This window comes from Bufo gargarizans, chromosome 7 (assembly GCF_014858855.1).
Source record: "Bufo gargarizans isolate SCDJY-AF-19 chromosome 7, ASM1485885v1, whole genome shotgun sequence".
Taxonomy (NCBI): domain Eukaryota; kingdom Metazoa; phylum Chordata; class Amphibia; order Anura; family Bufonidae; genus Bufo; species Bufo gargarizans.
This window is the reverse complement of record NC_058086.1, coordinates 56,620,444-56,637,838: the sequence shown is the minus strand read 5'-3', so window position 1 is coordinate 56,637,838 and position 17,395 is coordinate 56,620,444. Positions and strand designations below refer to the sequence as shown.

Below are 17,395 nucleotides of genomic sequence, written 5' to 3'. Positions count from 1 at the left end.
ATCCACACAATCACGAGACTGGTGTTTCTGTAAGAGCTGGTCTATCATGTGCAGTGAGCCCCTGAGGAGCCGGTGCAGAGGATGGAAGTCGTAGTGTCCCTGATGAGATGATGTGTCACAGTGTACTCCCTCAATCTTTTGCTCCCTATAAGCTGCAACTTGTGGATGTAGGTGTCTACTGTGTAATGCAGGTTTTCACTTTGTCTCTCCTGGATTTTATCTAGGTGTCTGAACTGTAGTCCCTCACCTGCAGCAGGATCTAAAAAGCTGTGGCTTGCTGATCACTCTGCTTACTGTAAACATTGCAGCTTTTCTGGAGTTTTCGTATTCATGCAGTCATTTTGAAGTAGTGGTCTCACAGGAGAATTGGAACTAAAGCTAGTCCTTGAAACCCTTGGAGCAGGAGCAGTTAGAGGTGCTTCCACACTCACCACACACCATCCTAGCTAGAACTTCCCCTCCTGGCAATCATACACTTATCATGCATCCTATCTGAAATATGCATAATAAAGAGTACAAACGCTGAGGAGCTTTTTCCAAAAGATTACCTAAGGAAGCCACTTGGATCAATGGTACTGTAAAATATCTCGAAAGTTTCTAAACAAGTCTAGTTGACTTTGGAGCTACTGCTACCAGACATTCCATGACCTGATGATAATACTCTTCATGAATAGTTATTGGCTCAATTAGTCTTTCTTAAAGGTCATTAATCTAATATATATTTCCATTATTTGTTGACAGACCCCTGGTCCTTGGCTGTGCTATCCTCGTCTGGAGAAGATGGGGGGCGATGGAGCAAGGAGCGCCCTTGGTCCACTACAGGTTGGAGTACACCTCATTGTGTTTCTTTGTATAATGGGACACTCAAAGTGCTTTGCTGAAGTGACCAACAGTCAGATACCAGGGATTCAACTTTCTGGCAGAGATGGGGTGAATCTGACAGCATCTAGTACTAGACACCAACCTCTGGTTTTTAATCATGTCTACAACTTCAATGTCCCTCTTGGATTTCCATGCACAATGGAACCAGAATCTCCTGAAGATGCAAGTTGGGTTTCTCAACAGACAGAAAATACACCAGATGCTGGGAGCCAGATCACCTTTACACACAGTATCCGTGTCCCACAGAGGTTATGTCAGTGCTACACAGCTCCACAGTCCGTACAGCATCTCCTGAGCAGGATTGAAGCTCTGGAGAGGGAGGTGATGTTACTCCAGGAACGATGTAATGAGAGAGGATGTCAAGATGCAGAGGCCACAGGTATGAACTTTTTCTTGGTATCCCATCTTAACCACTTAAGGACCACAGGTTTATACCCCCCTAGTGACCGGGCCCTTTTTTACAAATCGGCACTCCACAACTTTAGCGGTTTATTGCTCGGTCATGCAACTTACCACCCAAATGAATTTTACCTCCTTTTCTTCTCACTAATAGAGCTTTCATTTGGTGGTATTTCATTGCTGCTGACATTTTTATTTTTTTTGTTATTAATCAAAATTTACCAATTTTGTTGCAAAAAAATGACATTTTTCACTTTCAGTTGTAAATTATTTTTTTTTAAAAGACATCCATATATAAATTTTCTCAAAATTTATTGTTCTACATGTCTTAGATAAAAAAAAAATGTTTGGGTAAAAAAAAAAATGGTTTGGGTAAAAGCTATAGCGTTTACAAACTATGGTACAAAAATTTGAATTTCCGCTTTTTAAAGCAGCTCTGACTTTCTGAGCACCTGTCATGTTTCCTGAGGTTCTACAATGCCCAGACAGTAGAAAAACCCCACAAATGACCCCATTTCGGAAAGTAGACACCCTAAGGTATTCGCTGATGGGCAAAGTGAGTTCATAGAACTTTTTATTTTTTGTCACAAGTTAGCAGAAAATGATGATTTTTTTTATTGATTTTTTTTCCCTTACAAAGTCTCATATTCCACTAACTTGTGACAAAAAATAAAAACTTCCATTAACTCGCCATGCCCCTCACGGAATACCTTGGGGTGTCTTCTTTCCAAAATGGGATCACTTGTGGGGTTGTTATACTGCCCTGGCATTCTAGGGGCCCTAAAAAATGACCTGTGAAATCCTAAAGGTGCTCTTTGGAATGTGTGCCCCTTTGCCCACCTATGCGGCAAAAAAGTGTCACACATCTGGTATCGCCGTACTCAGGAGAAGTTGGGCAATGTGTTTTGGGGTGTCATTTTACATATACCCATGCTGGGTGAGATAAATATCTCGGTCAAATGCCAACTTTGTATAAAAGAAATGGGAAAAGTTGTCTTTTGACGAGATATTTAGCTAGCATTTGGTGTCCCTAACAGTCTGTCCCTGCTCCACACAGCAACCTCTCCCTACACTGGCAAAACACAGAATGTAAAATGGCTGCTGAAACGTCTCAATTGGCTGTCCTGTCCCACCTGATGAATGTGAACCACAAGGCCATCTCTACTGGTCTCAGTGTTCATGTGTGCAAGAACTACACATCAAAAGCAATTGTACATATGGCCACTGAGGGCATATGGCTGCAGCATCCTCCTGACCAAGAGCAGGTCTACATCACTTTTCGTGCACTGAGCTGGAAACAAAGTTGTTTTTCTACATTTTTAGGAATCAGGTACTACAAATAATTTGTGCAGAAATAGAATTAGTTTCTGCTCTATGCGGTTTCAGTAAAACTTGTAATTGGTTCATTAAATCTTTGCTCTTTCTTACGGTGCATCTACACAGCCCAAGAATCAGGCAGATTATCGGGAACAACTGTTCCTGTGAATGGTCGTTTCCGACAATCTGGCTATGTAAATGTGCAATGTGAGAGTGAAACGCTCAATCATTGGGTGATCCTGTTGTTCATGCAGGCACCACCGATCATGTAGTCCAGCAGATCTTGTGGTCTAAACAGCGATCTGCTGCCCAGAAACAATAATTCTGTATGAGGACGAGGGACCGCGATAGTGATCCCTCGTCCTCATACAGTGATGGAGATCGCTGCATGTATATGCGCAGTCTTCTTCACTGAATGAGCAGCTGACTGTCGGGACGGAAAACTTACTTCCCTCCCGACAATTGGCCGCTCAGTCGGCCTGTGTAAACCCACCCGTAGCTCGTTGTGTAAGTGTGTATACCTATATAGCGGTCAGTCACTGAGAAGACCACACACATGGCTACTGACCTCAGAAAAAGTAGACATATAACTGAATAAACTGCAGGTTTTGCTGAATCTTTTCCCATAAAACTGGAGAAAAGTTTTAGACAAGTGTGGAGAAAAATGCTGCAACATAAGAATGGTTTAAAAAGTAGAAGCAATGCAATGTTAATGAACTAAATTAAAATCTAAATCAAATCAAAATTTGGTGTGACTACCCTTTGCCTTCCACATCAGTTCCTCTAGGTAGACTTTCACACAGTTTTTGAAGAAACTCGGAGGTTGTTCCAAAACATCTTTTAGAACCCACCACAGATTTCCTCCGGATGCAGGCTTGCTCAAATCCTTCTGTCTCTTCGTGTAATCCCAGGCAGACTGGATGATGTTGAGATCAGGGCTCTGTGGGGGCCATACCCACCTAAAACTTTTGCAAAGCACTGTATATATTAATCTGCTCAGCTCCTCCTGCTCTATAACATGCTGCCTGCAGAATGTGCTGCCGTTTCCTGTTGATAGGTCCCCTTTAAACTCTATATATGAATGATTACAATCACACACACAAGAAGAGAAGAGCAACTGAGGCAGCGCAACAGAAAACTTCAGCTGACATCTGACTTACCTATATAGTATGTTTCAGGTGTCAGGTGTTTTTTGATTCTATCATAGGTTGCCATTGTATGATGCTAGAGAGAAGAGACATTACAGTAAATCTGTCTTCACCGCACATTCACTCAACAGCTCTTACATAAACCAGATACTTATCCAGTTCTCGGAGCTGATACATTGTTTACGAAGGATCCAGTTGTGTGCAACACATCTACGGCTCAGTGCCGCACAGCCCCCAATCCATTAGCTGTGTTCTCCCCAGTGAGAGCTCAATATGTATACCATTCCTGTTACTTAATAACATCCATTTATTTTAGAAAATCTAAACGTTACAAGATTTCTGCTGCACTAAACTGTTGCTAAACATGCCGCAACTCACTGAGGACTACTACTTGCCTGAAATTGTCCGGCCCATGGTGTTAGTAGTAGACAAAGGTTCCCTAGAGAACTTGTCATTGGAAAATTACCTATTGTTTAAGACACGTTTTTATGTTAAACATTTTTTTGTAGAATGTTTGGTAATTTAATATTTTTTTTTCCATATACCTATTTATATTTTTGAAGAAAGAAATCCTGTGCAGTTTTCACACTGGCCACTAGACCTAATAATATGTCATGGCTGGCGGTTGTTTGAGAGCAGCTGCATGGGCCATAGACACAGGGGCCTATTGGCCATAGACCCTACAGAGAAATTTCCCAGTAGGCCAATGCCCAGGGGGCCACTCAAGCCGTCTTGATAGCTGCAGAGCAGGTACATAATGATCTGATGCTCAACAGCCACAGGTGCCCTCCTAAACTCAACTGTTATACAACTGAATACTGTGGTTGGGGCGGCAGTATTTTGTGTCGTCCAGTGGTATTTAATTCTGCTGGGGAGGTTTTCTGTGCTGTACTATGGTATTGCAGGCACTGCCTACTTGTTTTGTCCTGTCTTCTGTCAATTCAGACCCACCTACAACATGGGGCTACTTTTAGTTTTTTTTTTCCAGGGCCACTTTAAGTTCCCAATCTGCCCCTGCATAGACACAATAGACAGGAGGGACCTCTCTGACTTCTATGGGAGAGTTTTTTATGCATTATCTGTGACCTGTGGAGAAGTCAGGAAGGAGTACAAACCGGATTCCAAAATCCAAAAAAGTTGGGACACTATACAAATCGTGAATAAAAACTGAATGCAATGAGTGGAGGTGCCAACTTCTAATATTTTATTCAGAATAGAACATAAATCACGGAACAAAAGTTTAAACTGAGAAAATGTACAATTTTAAGGGAAAAATATGTTGAATCAGAATTTCATGGTGTCAACAAATCCCCAAAAAGTTGGGACAAGGCCATTTTCACCACTGTGTGGTATCTCCCCTTCTTCTTACAACACTCAACAGACGTCTGGGGATCGAGGAGACCAGTTTCTCAAGTTTAGAAATAGGAATGCTCTCCCATTCTTGTCTAATACAGGCCTCTAACTGTTCAATCGTCTTGGGCCTTCTTTGTTGCACCTTCCTCTTTATGATGCGCCAAATGTTCTCTATAGGTGAAAGATCTGGACTGCAGACTGGCCATTTCAGTACCTGGATCCTTCTCCTACGCAGCCATGATGTTGTGATTGATGCAGAATGTGGTCTGGCATTATCTTGTTGAAAAATGCAGGGTCTTCCCTGAAAGAGATGACGTCTGGATGGGAGCATATGTTGTTCTAGAACCTGAATATATTTTTCTGCATTGGTCGTGCCTTTCCAGACATGCAAGCTGCCCATGCCACACGCACTCGTGCAACCCCATACCATCAGAGATGCAGGCTTCTGAACTGAGCGTTGATAACAACTTGGGTGGTCCTTGTCCTCTTTGGTCCGGATGACATGGCGTCCCAGATTTCCAAAAAGAACTTCGAATCGTGACTCGTCTGACCACAGAACAGTCTTCCATTTTGCCACACTCCATTTTAAATGATCCCTGGCCCAGTGAAAACGCCTGAGCTTGTGGATCTTGCTTAGAAATGGCTTCTTCTTTGCACTGTAGAGTTTCAGCTGGCAACGGCGGATGGCACGGTGGATTGTGTTCACGGACAATGGTTTCTGGAAGTATTCCTGAGCCCATTCTGTGATTTCCTTTACAGTAGCATTCCTGTTTGTGGTGCAGTGTCGTTTAAGGGCCCGGAGATCACGGGCATCCAGTATGGTTTTACGGCCTTGACCCTTACGCACAGAGATTGTTCCAGATTCTCAGAATCTTCGGATGATGTTATGCACAGTTGATGATGATAGATGCAAAGTCTTTGCAATTTTTCGCTGGGTAACACCTTTCTGATATTGCTCCACTATCTTTCTGCGCAACATTGTGGGACTTGGTGATCCTCTACCCATCTTGGCTTCTGAGAGACACTGCCACTCTGAGAAGCTCTTTTTATACCCAATCATTTTGCCAATTGACCTAATTAGTGTTAATTGGTCTTCCAGCTCTTCGTTATGCTCAAATTTACTTTTTCCAGCCTCTTATTGCTACTTGTCCCAACTTTTTGGGGATTTGTTGATTTCGTGAAAATTTGAATCAACGTATTTTTCCTTTAAAATTATACATTTACTCGGATTAAACGTTTGATCTGTCATCTACGTTCTATTACAAATAAAATATTGCCATTTGCCATCTCCACATCATTGCATTCAGTTTTCATTCACAATTCGTTTAGTGTCCCGACTTTTTGGGAATCCGGTTTGTAGATAAGCTGTGATATTGCCTATTGTAAAATATAGATCAGAAATAGTAACATAGTAACATAGTACATAAGGCCAGTTCGGCCTGTTATCCTGCAAGTTGATCCAGAGGAAGGCAACAAAAAAAAAAACCCTGTGAGGTAGAAGCCAATTTTCCCCACTTTAGGGGGAAAAAAATCCTTCCCGACTCCAATCAGGCAATCAGAATAACTCCCTGGATCAAAGATCCCTCTCTAGTAGCTATAGCCTGTAATATTATTACACTCCAGAAATACATCCAAATTATACCTGTCATTGTAATCCTGATAATAATGAGATGGTTACTGAAAAATTACCTGCACAGAACAGGAAGTCTCAACGTGTTATTAGACTTAGTGGCCAGCGTTAAAATTGCACAGTTTTAGGTATCTGTGTAATACGTAGTTAGCGAATTGGTAAATTAAAAGACTAATTTGCAAAAAAGGTTTCAAAATTGTTTAACATAAAAACATGATTTAAACAATAGATCGTTTTCTTATGACACATTCCCTTTTAAAACATACACTTTTTTAAATAATGCTAAGCAAAGTTTTCTGTTACTAACAATCAAGATGATATCCTACAGGCAATGATAGAGTATGAAGCCACCACTAGGGGGAGCTTGTTATATACAATATATACTGTACATTACACTTATTAAATATATAATAATATAAATACATAATAATAATAATACATATATACAGTATATTATATACAGTCAATACACAGAGAGAGAGACCCTTTTTTAATGCATTGTTTTTTTAATCTTCTTTAGTCTTAGTATGCATTAATGAAGATTCACCAGATTCACCTTTTAAAAATTCAAGACACTAATAGACAATCTCAGCATGGAACGCAGGGGCTCAAGCTGTACTTGAGTGATGTAAAACATGAAAATCAGACAGCGTATAGTACATGACTATCGCTTTCTAACAAAGCCTGAACCAGCCCTGTACCTCACATGGATCCAGAGATCTCCCCATTCATTGATCCAATTCCTCTGCTAGATTGTATCTTGGTTGTCAGCTCAGGGAAGCTTTGGGGGCATGTCCTTTCTCAGGGGAAGTGTCCTTTCCACGGGGGCAAGACCTTTCTTGAGAGGGGTATCCTTTCTGCAGCAGCTCCTTCACTGTAAGTCACAGTTTCTAAGATAGGGGTGGTGGCAGTTGAAGGATGAAATTGAGCATGTGCGTCCACCTCAGCAGGTGGACATGCACATTGCTATACAGATTAAACACCAGGGGGCGCCATTGTAATGTAAAGTAAAGAGAAAATATCGCACAATCGGAGCATTTTTCTAACAGAAGTCAAGTAACTCGTTTTCCATACTGAATTATATTAAAATAACATTTAATACCAGCTTGGAGGCTCTCTGGCTGTTTCAGGACTACAACTCTCAGCATACTCACAGCCTTCAGCTGGAGCGCAACAGGTTAGCGACAACTCTTTACTTTATAGGAATACACTGTTTGCAGTAGGTATTATATTCCCAGCGCCATTTGTTTGTGTTTGTTCATGTAACTGGAGGTGAGACACTTGTTACTTGGAGAACGTCCAAACCCCTACGTGATAGTAGATACATTTCTTGAAGTTCAGGAAAACAGAGGTAGCACATTGGGTCAAATTCTGCTCTTAGAGCAAAGTTGTGAGACAGCGTAAATCTCTAATGAAAGGATGATGGATGCGTAGTACAGATTGGTAGCCACATTTACATAAAGACAGCAACCAACGTAGGAAATTGCTTAGAAGGCACCCAGGAGAGCTCTGCTAGGTAGGAGAGTGCAGGACTACAGCCAGGCCTAATTAATAGTCCTCCGACAAGTATTTATGAAGGATGGAGCCTCGGCAATCTTATTACACACAGGTCTCTGAGCAGAAGGTTGGCAGGTCGATGCAATGGTCAGTGGGAAAAAGTGGTTTGTTAAGTAGCAAAGGAAGTAACAGTCGGATATATTGATGAACATTCCAGGCAAAGAGGAGAGGATGAAGCAGCGCAGAGAAGAATCAATGCACGAGGCAATGAAAGGGCAAACACGGAGAAATGATAGGATGTGAATTCTTTGATTACGATGTCATAGATGCATGAAAGAAACAAGCAATTAGTATAATACCCTACGGGTCAAACAATCTGGAGACGTCTAATAAAACGCAAAAAAATGTATGTATATCTAGTCTATACATATGTATCTTAACGGGGTTGGCCAGGGTTGCCAACCGTCCAGAAATTTCTCGACAGTCCGTAAAAATAGTCAATGTTTTTTCTGTGTCTGTGAAAAATAATAAATATGTCCATGATATTTTTATTTTTTTAGGCTGGTGGTGCTGGACTAGATTATTTTGGTGGTAATTAGCATCATTTTACATAATTTTACAGCTCACAGCAAATCCTGGTAATGAGTTCGTATCAGTATACTGAGCTATAGACATGTATTACTTACAATCTTTAGCATTCATTACGAAAAATATTCGCTGTCCGTGATTTTGGGATAAGTTGTCCAGAAAAAAGAAAAATTTTGGTCGGCCCACGAAAAAATATTCTGTTTTTCAAACCAGTGCCTAGCCCTGAATACTTTTGTGGTTGCATGTAAATAAATATTCTGTGCAGCCACTGCGCCACCTGCTGTGTAACCTTGCTGAGGTGGTCGCACATGCTCAGTTCCATCCGTCAGCTGCATCTACTATTAGAAGTTATGACAGTTACAGGGAGAGAGATGCTGCAGAAAAGACCTGCCCCCTGACCTTTGATAGGGAGGAAGAGGGGGGGGGGAGGCTGCAGCAGGAAGGACAGGCCCCCTGGTCTGTGATAGGAAGATAGCTGCAGCAGAAAATACACACCCTCAGAGCAACTGGAATTAAGAAATTACAGAAACCTTCATAAATTATTATTTAAAAAAATGATGATGCAAACAGAAAACTCCCTTAGGCCTCTTGCACGCAGCCGTTGTGTGCCCTTGGCCGTATTGCGGGCCACATAGGGTGGGTCTGCAATGCACGGGCACCTGCCCGTGTGCACTCCGCATCACTTGAATGGGTCCGCAATCATGGAGATGCGGACCGGAAACCCCACGGAAGCACTACGGAGTGCTTCCGTGGTGCTTCTCTCCGTGCCTCTGCACCGCAAAAAAAAAAAAGAACTCATTCTATTTTTTTGCGGTGCGGATGGATCATGGACCCATTCAAGTTGAATGGGTCTCGATCCGTCCCGGCCGCCTCACAGACGTTGCCTGTGTATTGGGGACCGCAAATTGCGGTCCCCAATGCACGGAAAGGATGCACAACGTTCGAGTGCAAGAGGCCTTAATCTGTTTTGTTCCTGAGGTTCATTCATCAATGCACTAATGTACAATGAACAAGCTATGCTGCTTCCGTAACTCCAGGAGCTGCTTGCATGGCATTAGTCCACTACAGTGGGAGTTACGGAAACGGCGGCGCACAGGTCCATTCAGCCAATTCCGTAAACCTGGCCACCTGTGGCCAACGCTTAGTCCCATCTTACCATAGAAACAGAGAGATGGGACAACCCCTTTAAGAATAGGCACATTTTTTGGCGTAAAATATGGAATGAGATAGTGAAAGGAAAAGTATCTAACATGTCTACAAGTTGCAACAAATGTATCTTTCTGTGTGTGCCGTTCTGATGCATTGGGAGAGTGGGATAAGGTTCAAAGTCCAGCCCCATAATGAGGGGCAGATTGATCTTTATTATAGGCCCCTCTGTTCTGCGTATGCTGTATAAAATATTTTGCTTGTTGTTCTTATATGGTGACTAAAAAGGATTTATTTCCCCATCATTACAGGTCTCACTGAATTTGCACCTCCCTGCAGTGGACATGGAAACTATAGTCTGGACTCCTGCGTATGCAGCCAAGGTTGGGGAGGTGAAAACTGTTCGGAACCTCTGTGTCCCCTAGGCTGCTCCGGAAGAGGTACCTGCATAGAGGGCATCTGCGTGTGTGAGCCGGATTACACAGGGGAGTGGTGCACAGATCTGTTATGCCCTGAGGAGTGCAGCCCGCATGGGCACTGTCAAGACGGGCAATGCGTCTGCCAAGAACCATACACCGGTACCGGCTGTACAGAGCTCCGCTGCCCAGGTGACTGTTTGAGAAAAGGACGTTGTGCCAATGGGACCTGCGTTTGCCAGGATGGTTATGCCGGAGAGGACTGCGGGCGCATGTGGTGTGTGAATGCCTGCAGTGGGCGAGGGCAATGCCAGGAGGGTGTCTGTGAGTGCGAGGAGGGTTACAGTGGGCAGGATTGTTCAGAAGGTAAGAAAAAACATATTTTTTTTAAGATATGCCTAACCTGATCCAAATGTGTTAAAGAAATAAAAGTACAAAATGTATGAACGTGTAATAGAAGAAATATCATTCTCCACTGATATTCATGGAGTATCAGGAACTTTATACTGTGAATCTCTGAGTTTAATACGCACCTCTCAAATGCATTTTTGGCATAGAGGTAGACAAGGGCATTCCCACAGGGCATAGGGTGGATGGAACTGATGGTCAAGCTGCCTTCCACATCCTAAGTGCCTTTAGTGACCACTAGAGGGAGCCTGGAAGCTTACTGCATACTATCTTCTCAACAGTATGTAGTCAGCTCCCTCTACTGGTGACTAAAGTGATTCCAAATGTCCTTTTCAGCTAAATGCTTCCCCAAACTCAGATTATGTAAGCTGGACAGCATGATGTGTGATGGGCGACGGCATCCATTAGTGTTTAACCCCTTATGTGCATCTTGAGTCTGTAATGACCAGTTTCCAATCAAATGTTATATTCGTTTTTTTGACATTAGGATTGCAGATCATGTTTTTTTTTAAAACATTAGGTAAAAACACAGATCTAGAGTTTGATACCATCCCTTTAAAAGATGTAAAGTGTCACCTTGAAAATAATCTTTTTATAGGTCATAGCCAAACATCAAAGGTTTTGATTGGTGGGGATCTGAGTGCTGATACACCGACTGATAGCTAAAACAAGGAGAGAGAAGCACTCACATAGCACGCTCTCTTTCCTAACTGCTGGATACAAAGCCAAGACCGGCCCATAGATCAGCGGGGGTTTGAGCGTTGATACATGGACCGATCACTAGAACGAGGAGACAGAAGGGCTCACATAGCACGCTCTCTCTCCTAACTGCAGGAGACAAAGCCAAGACCGGCCCATGGATCGTGGGGATCTAAGTGCTGATACACCGACTGATTGCTAGAACGAGGAGAGAGAAGCGCTCACATAGCATGCTCTCTTCCCAAATTGCAGGAGACAAAGCCAAGACTGGCCATAGATCATGGGGATCTAAGTGCTGATAAACCGACTGATTGCTAGAACAAGGAGAGAGAAGCACTCACATAGCACTCTTTCTTTCCTAACTGCTGGATACAAATCCAAGACCGGGCCATAGATCAGCGGGGGTTTGAGCGTTGATACATGGACCGATCACTAGAACGAGGAGACAGAAGGGCTCACATAGCACGCTCTCTCTCCTAACTGCAGGAGACAAGGCCAAGACCGGCCCATGGATCGTGGGGATCTAAGTGCTGATACACCGACTGATTGCTAGAACGAGGAGAGAGAAGCGCTCACATAGCATGCTCTCTTCCCAAATTGCAGGAGACAAAGCCAAGACTGGCCCATAGATCATGGGGATCTAAGTGCTGATACACCAAGCAATCGTTAGAACAAGGAGAGAGAAGCATTCACATAGCGCGCTCTCTTTCCTAACTGCTGGAGACAAACCCAAGACCAGCCCATAGACTTCTATTGAGCTCTGAAGCCAAAAGAGAGAGCCTGCTGTGAGAGCACTTCTCTCCTCATTTGAGCGGTCTCATCAGTCAGACCCCTACTGATCAAACCCTTTGATATCTTACTTTGACATATGAAAAGTTATTGAAAAGTTCAGTGACACTTTAAAGGTTTTTCCCGGGGATTGGACTGCATGCAAGCTGATTCTTTTTATCTAATACAAAATGTAAAGCCAAAAATCGACTGAGGACAACCGAGACGATCATTATTCCTCCTAAATGAGTGTAGGAGCGTTTCGAAGACCTCTGCCAAAAAATCTGCCCTACTGTTGTGCTTTTGTGATCTAATTTTAATCAACAGGAGTGAAAATAAAAGCTATAGAGTATAGACGAACAAAACCCCTGCCAAATATAATACAAGTATAATATACAAGTTTTACGGACTACATGTAAATTATTATTCTAATCTGACAACGTCTCAATATCCACAGAGGTCTGATGTTTACATTCTGTGTTCTGTGTGTCACCGGTGCAAACACATTTCCATTTAGCTTCAGAGGCTGAAAACAACTTCTGAAAGACCTAGCGGGGGGTCTCGGATCTGAAAGGAAAGCACCTGCAGTATTAGAACGCTCTCCAACACAGAGACCCAATTCTTTCCAGCAACCTTATCCAGCTAGGAAGACTGGAAGATTTTTAACACTTTCTTAATAAACCAATACTTGATGTATATCCTCTGTAGAACTGAAAAGCAGTCAAAGAGGGCGTCCCATAGGGCAGCGCGTCCACAGAAGAATGCAGCAATGGGATATAACAAGGGAAGTGGATTCTGGGATAACCGTGTTGAATTAATACTCTTTGAAGGCTGTAGTCGTAAAAAGTCGTCTGACGCTTCTACCGTTGTGAATGAAAATGACTGAAGAAGGTTTTCCTTCAGTTTTCCGTGTTGTAGTCACCAGTCCAACCTATAGCATTGTTCAGTAGCCTGCACCATATTCCCATAATACCGGATTTCATTGTTAGGGGATACAGGGCACTCTAACCTTAAATCATTTAAAGGGGTTATGCCATAATTGATATAAAAAATGAAAATCAGACATCATATAGTACATGACAATACCTTTCTAAGGCTCAATTCACACGTCAGTCATTTGATCAGTTATTTCCATCAGTTATTGTGAGCCAAAACCAGTAGTGAAGCCTACTCCGAGATAAGGTATCTGCCTTTTTGACCCGCATCTGGTTTTGGCTCACAATAAGGTCTCATTCAGAGGAACATAAGGGCTCCATTACTGTGCTGTGGACTGCTATATACAAGCACTGACCGTGTGCACTCCATGCTGTGGATTCAGACCCATTTACTAGAATGGGTCCATGATCCACTAAACAGGGTGCTGAACCTCGGAGCAGAAAACCAACAGAAGTGCTTTGGAGGGTTTCCGTGGGCTTCCGATCTGTGCTTCTGCTCCACAAAAGATAGGACATGTCCTATCTTTTGCAAATAACGGCCAGTGCCCGTATATTGTGGACCCATCATTTGCCGTCTGCAATACGGGTACAGCCAGAGGTGCACTTAGCCTTTCTGCTGCCTGAGGCGAAAAATGAGAAAGTGCATGCCCCCTAATCTGCCAGCTTGAAATACACCTAGCAGAGCAATTGGACCAATGAATGGGAAAATTTCTGGATCCATGTGAGATACAGGGCATGGTGCAACTTTTCCGTGCATGGTTTTGTAGTTAATCATATGGAAAGGAACGCATACAGTATATTCACCTAGTTCATATCAAGGAGTCGGAAATTAAAGCAGTTATTTTTTTCCCATCTAGAGACATATGGGGTCTTTTATTAAGACCAGTGTTTTAGACACCAGTCTTAATACCCCTGTGCTAGTGGTGGATGCCCCGAAGCTATGTAGAGGCACCATACTGCACATAACTTAGGTGTATTCACCGCCTGACTAAATCTACGCCAGATCCCTTGCTGGTGTAGATTTAGATAATTTTCTATGCGTAAAACAGGCATAGAAAATGATAAACGAGAAGAGCCTGCCAGCCTGCCCCCTTCTTTGTCCCCTTATTTAGACCTGGCGTGAGCAGGGAAAAGTCACAGATTCTGCCACAAATCCCCTTTGCAACCGAATCTGCAACTGATATATGCCAAAAATTGGCGTATATTTGATAATAAATCACCCCCATAATGTTTATGCAGTATTTTGTGACTGCTTACATCTACCATTTTAGATAACACAATGGAAAGGGTTGAAGCTGTTGGATTTAGGATGTAATCAGTTTCAGTACATTAATAAACACGAGGCACACTTTGAGCATCATATTTTCTGATGTCTTGTTTTCGTTTTCTGCTTTAGAGAGATACATGGTCCCCATTATATCAATGTCGGCCATCTTAATCCCTCCATCTACCTTTAAAAGCTGACCTATCAGTGACTGTCAAAAAGCAAGCTTGGCTGTAAATATGGATAAATGGAATGAGGATTCCATGGGACTGAATAATGGCATGTCACATAATGTGTGAGGTTTACTACAGGAAAAGTTTGTAAAGACTCCAAAATGTGAATTGTGAATCACTCATTTTTTGCAAAATTTCAGGCTATCCAAGCTATTTGAATGTCTTTGTAACGTAACGTGAATTCAAAATATCTGAGAATGAATAAGCTTATGCAGGCTAAGTGAATAAATATATTTACTAAGTGTAAATAAAGATGAGATAACACAGACAAATCGCATACAGAATAATAAACAGTAAGTAAACAACACTAGCCTAGGGGTAGGGATCTGGTTGGCCATGCTATAACACATGGCTGTGTACCACGTTTTAACACATGACGACACCCAAGGGTGTACAAGAGATAGAGCATATCAATACTTACATCTTAACTAGAATGAGTTATTCCCATCAGCCTCTCCTCCAGTGTGCATCACGCATGTCTCTGAGATCACTTAGGAATGTAGTCTTATCAGCACAATGGGGGATGGGTACCTCTCTAACCCACTACATTACAAGAGAAACTTTATTATACAGAGACATTAAAATGAATATAAAAGAGACAGAATTAAAGGGGACAGAACCAATCAGTACTTAAAAATACCCTTACAATGCACTCTGGTTTTGTCGGGAGCTCAATGCAGAACTGCTGTGGAATAAATTAAAGAATAATGGACTTTAATGGGAAGAGGGAATTCAAATAAGCTCTTAACAAGCTCTGCCTCCAATGCCACCAAAGGTAAGGTAGTTATCCTATAAATCAATGTTCGACCTTCGGCCTTGAACAGGCCTTGAGACATGACTTGGATAATAATTAAGACAGCATCTCATCTGCAGATAGTTGCTTTGAGGGTATTTTTCCCCTCACGATTGCAGATCAGAGAGTACTGGCTTAACTGGGTTAGAGGCCTAGGTCACGATGCGGGCCTGATTCCCATGCCAGCTTAAATTTAGAAAGAGGCCAACTGGATGAGGAATCCCTCGTTATACTAATAAAATGTACCATTGCTCCTGGATGTAGCAGGCGCCAAAGTGCATCAAATGTACGCAGACATTGTAGTGATATGAATTTCTTCATTCAGAATAGTTGCTACTTCCCAGTCATCCCTTCCTTTGGCCCCATTAATCCGGAGACCTCTGTTCTTGGAGTTTTGTGGGGGACCAAATATTAAACCCATACCTATTATGCATCTGACATATCTTGTGTATTAAAAAAAAATGTTTGCGGGAGTTACTTACTGATAATATTTCCTCAGGATAGCTCATCATAATCTGATCTGTGGGAGTCTGAGTCCTCTTCGTAGGCAAGTGATGTCACGTTCAGCGGTCACATGACTTAGGCGCAGCTTAGTCCCATTTAAGTGAATGGGCTGCAATACTAAGCACAGCCACCAAGCACAGCGTTGTGCTTGGTATGTTGTGAGGAGGTCGAAGCGCTCACCTGAGCACCATGGCCTCTTCAAACAGCTGACTGGTGGTGCTTCCGGGTGTCAGACCCCCACCGATCAGCCCACTGATGACCTATTCTGAGGATAGATCATCAATATACTACTGCTGGAAATCACCTTTAAAGCGGAAAAACCCTTTAAGTATTGTAAAGTTGCAATGTGGTGAACCCCTCGGTGCAGATCAGATTGAGAGAACACAGCTTTAGGAGGGGATTGCTTATGAGTTACTTTCCATCATTACATTTATTTTTACTTTATTTTTCTTCCTGCTTCCAGGTTGGCAGATTAACAAGGGAGCATTTTTACTGACGTAGATAGCAAAATGTTAGCAATCTATGAATTATGCAGCACTATTTGTAAATATTTATAAAGCACAAATATAAAGGTATTGTTATAGGAATGGAGCACAAATGTGAGAGCATCCATGGGGTGCCTATGAGAAAATTAGGAAGCTTAGGTGAGAGCAAAACATATTTCTTTACCTTAATGTATCTATTTTCCATTATTTGCTTCCTGTTCATCTCTAAATCATTAAATCATGGTAATTGTGTTCTAACCTTCTGTCGTACACTTATCATAGGAAGTAGAAATAACTTAAAAGGGTTGGCCATACTCACCTAGTTCCCACTGCTGAGTTCTGGTTCCTTCGCTCCCCGGTCTCGGCTGCTTCACTCAGATCCCCCCGATGTCAACATCCGCCTTCACCGCTGCAGCCAATGACTGGCCTAACCGGTGACTTGCTCCCCTTCCATCATGTCGATTGGCTGCAATGGTGTCAAATCGGATGTTGACAGTGGGGGGGGGGGGGGGGGCCGAGCAAAGAAGCTACGGCACAAAGGAGCCAGAACCCAGTGGCGGGGAGCAGGTAAGTGTTCTTACTTCTGCAGGTCTGCCCAGGAGGGGGGAAGGGTTGCCAAAAAAAACACAAAAGGTGGCCACTGGCCAACATTTTTAAGCATACCATATAGGAACCACAGTAATATCAAATGGCTGCTTATGTGAGGAATTTAGTGGGGAATAAAATCAACACAAAAGTGTTCATGTTTAGCACCCTTTAGCATAGGGGGCACATGCGAAATCAAATTAAGTCTCCTCCAATGTTACCCATCCAAACCCATGTGAATGTAGTACCCCATTTAAGGCACAACCAAATGCTAGGCACCGTGCCCTGGTGAACAATAAGGGGTTTGCTGAGGTTGGTGAAGTGCCATGGCTTCTTTATTCAGTG

At 42.7% G+C, this 17,395-nt stretch overlaps 1 protein-coding gene across 1 annotated transcript in view; it reads left to right on the top strand.

The window, feature by feature from the left end:
• The first annotated feature begins 780 nt into the window (after window positions 1–780).
• TNR (tenascin R) overlaps window positions 781–17,395 on the top strand; it is a 189,671-nt gene continuing 173,056 nt past the window's right edge. Inside the window, exons 1-2 of the mRNA XM_044301949.1 lie at window positions 781–1,261; window positions 10,272–10,742. Of these exons, the coding sequence (XP_044157884.1) occupies window positions 781–1,261; window positions 10,272–10,742 (952 nt within the window). The remainder of the gene's footprint in view (window positions 1,262–10,271; window positions 10,743–17,395) is intronic.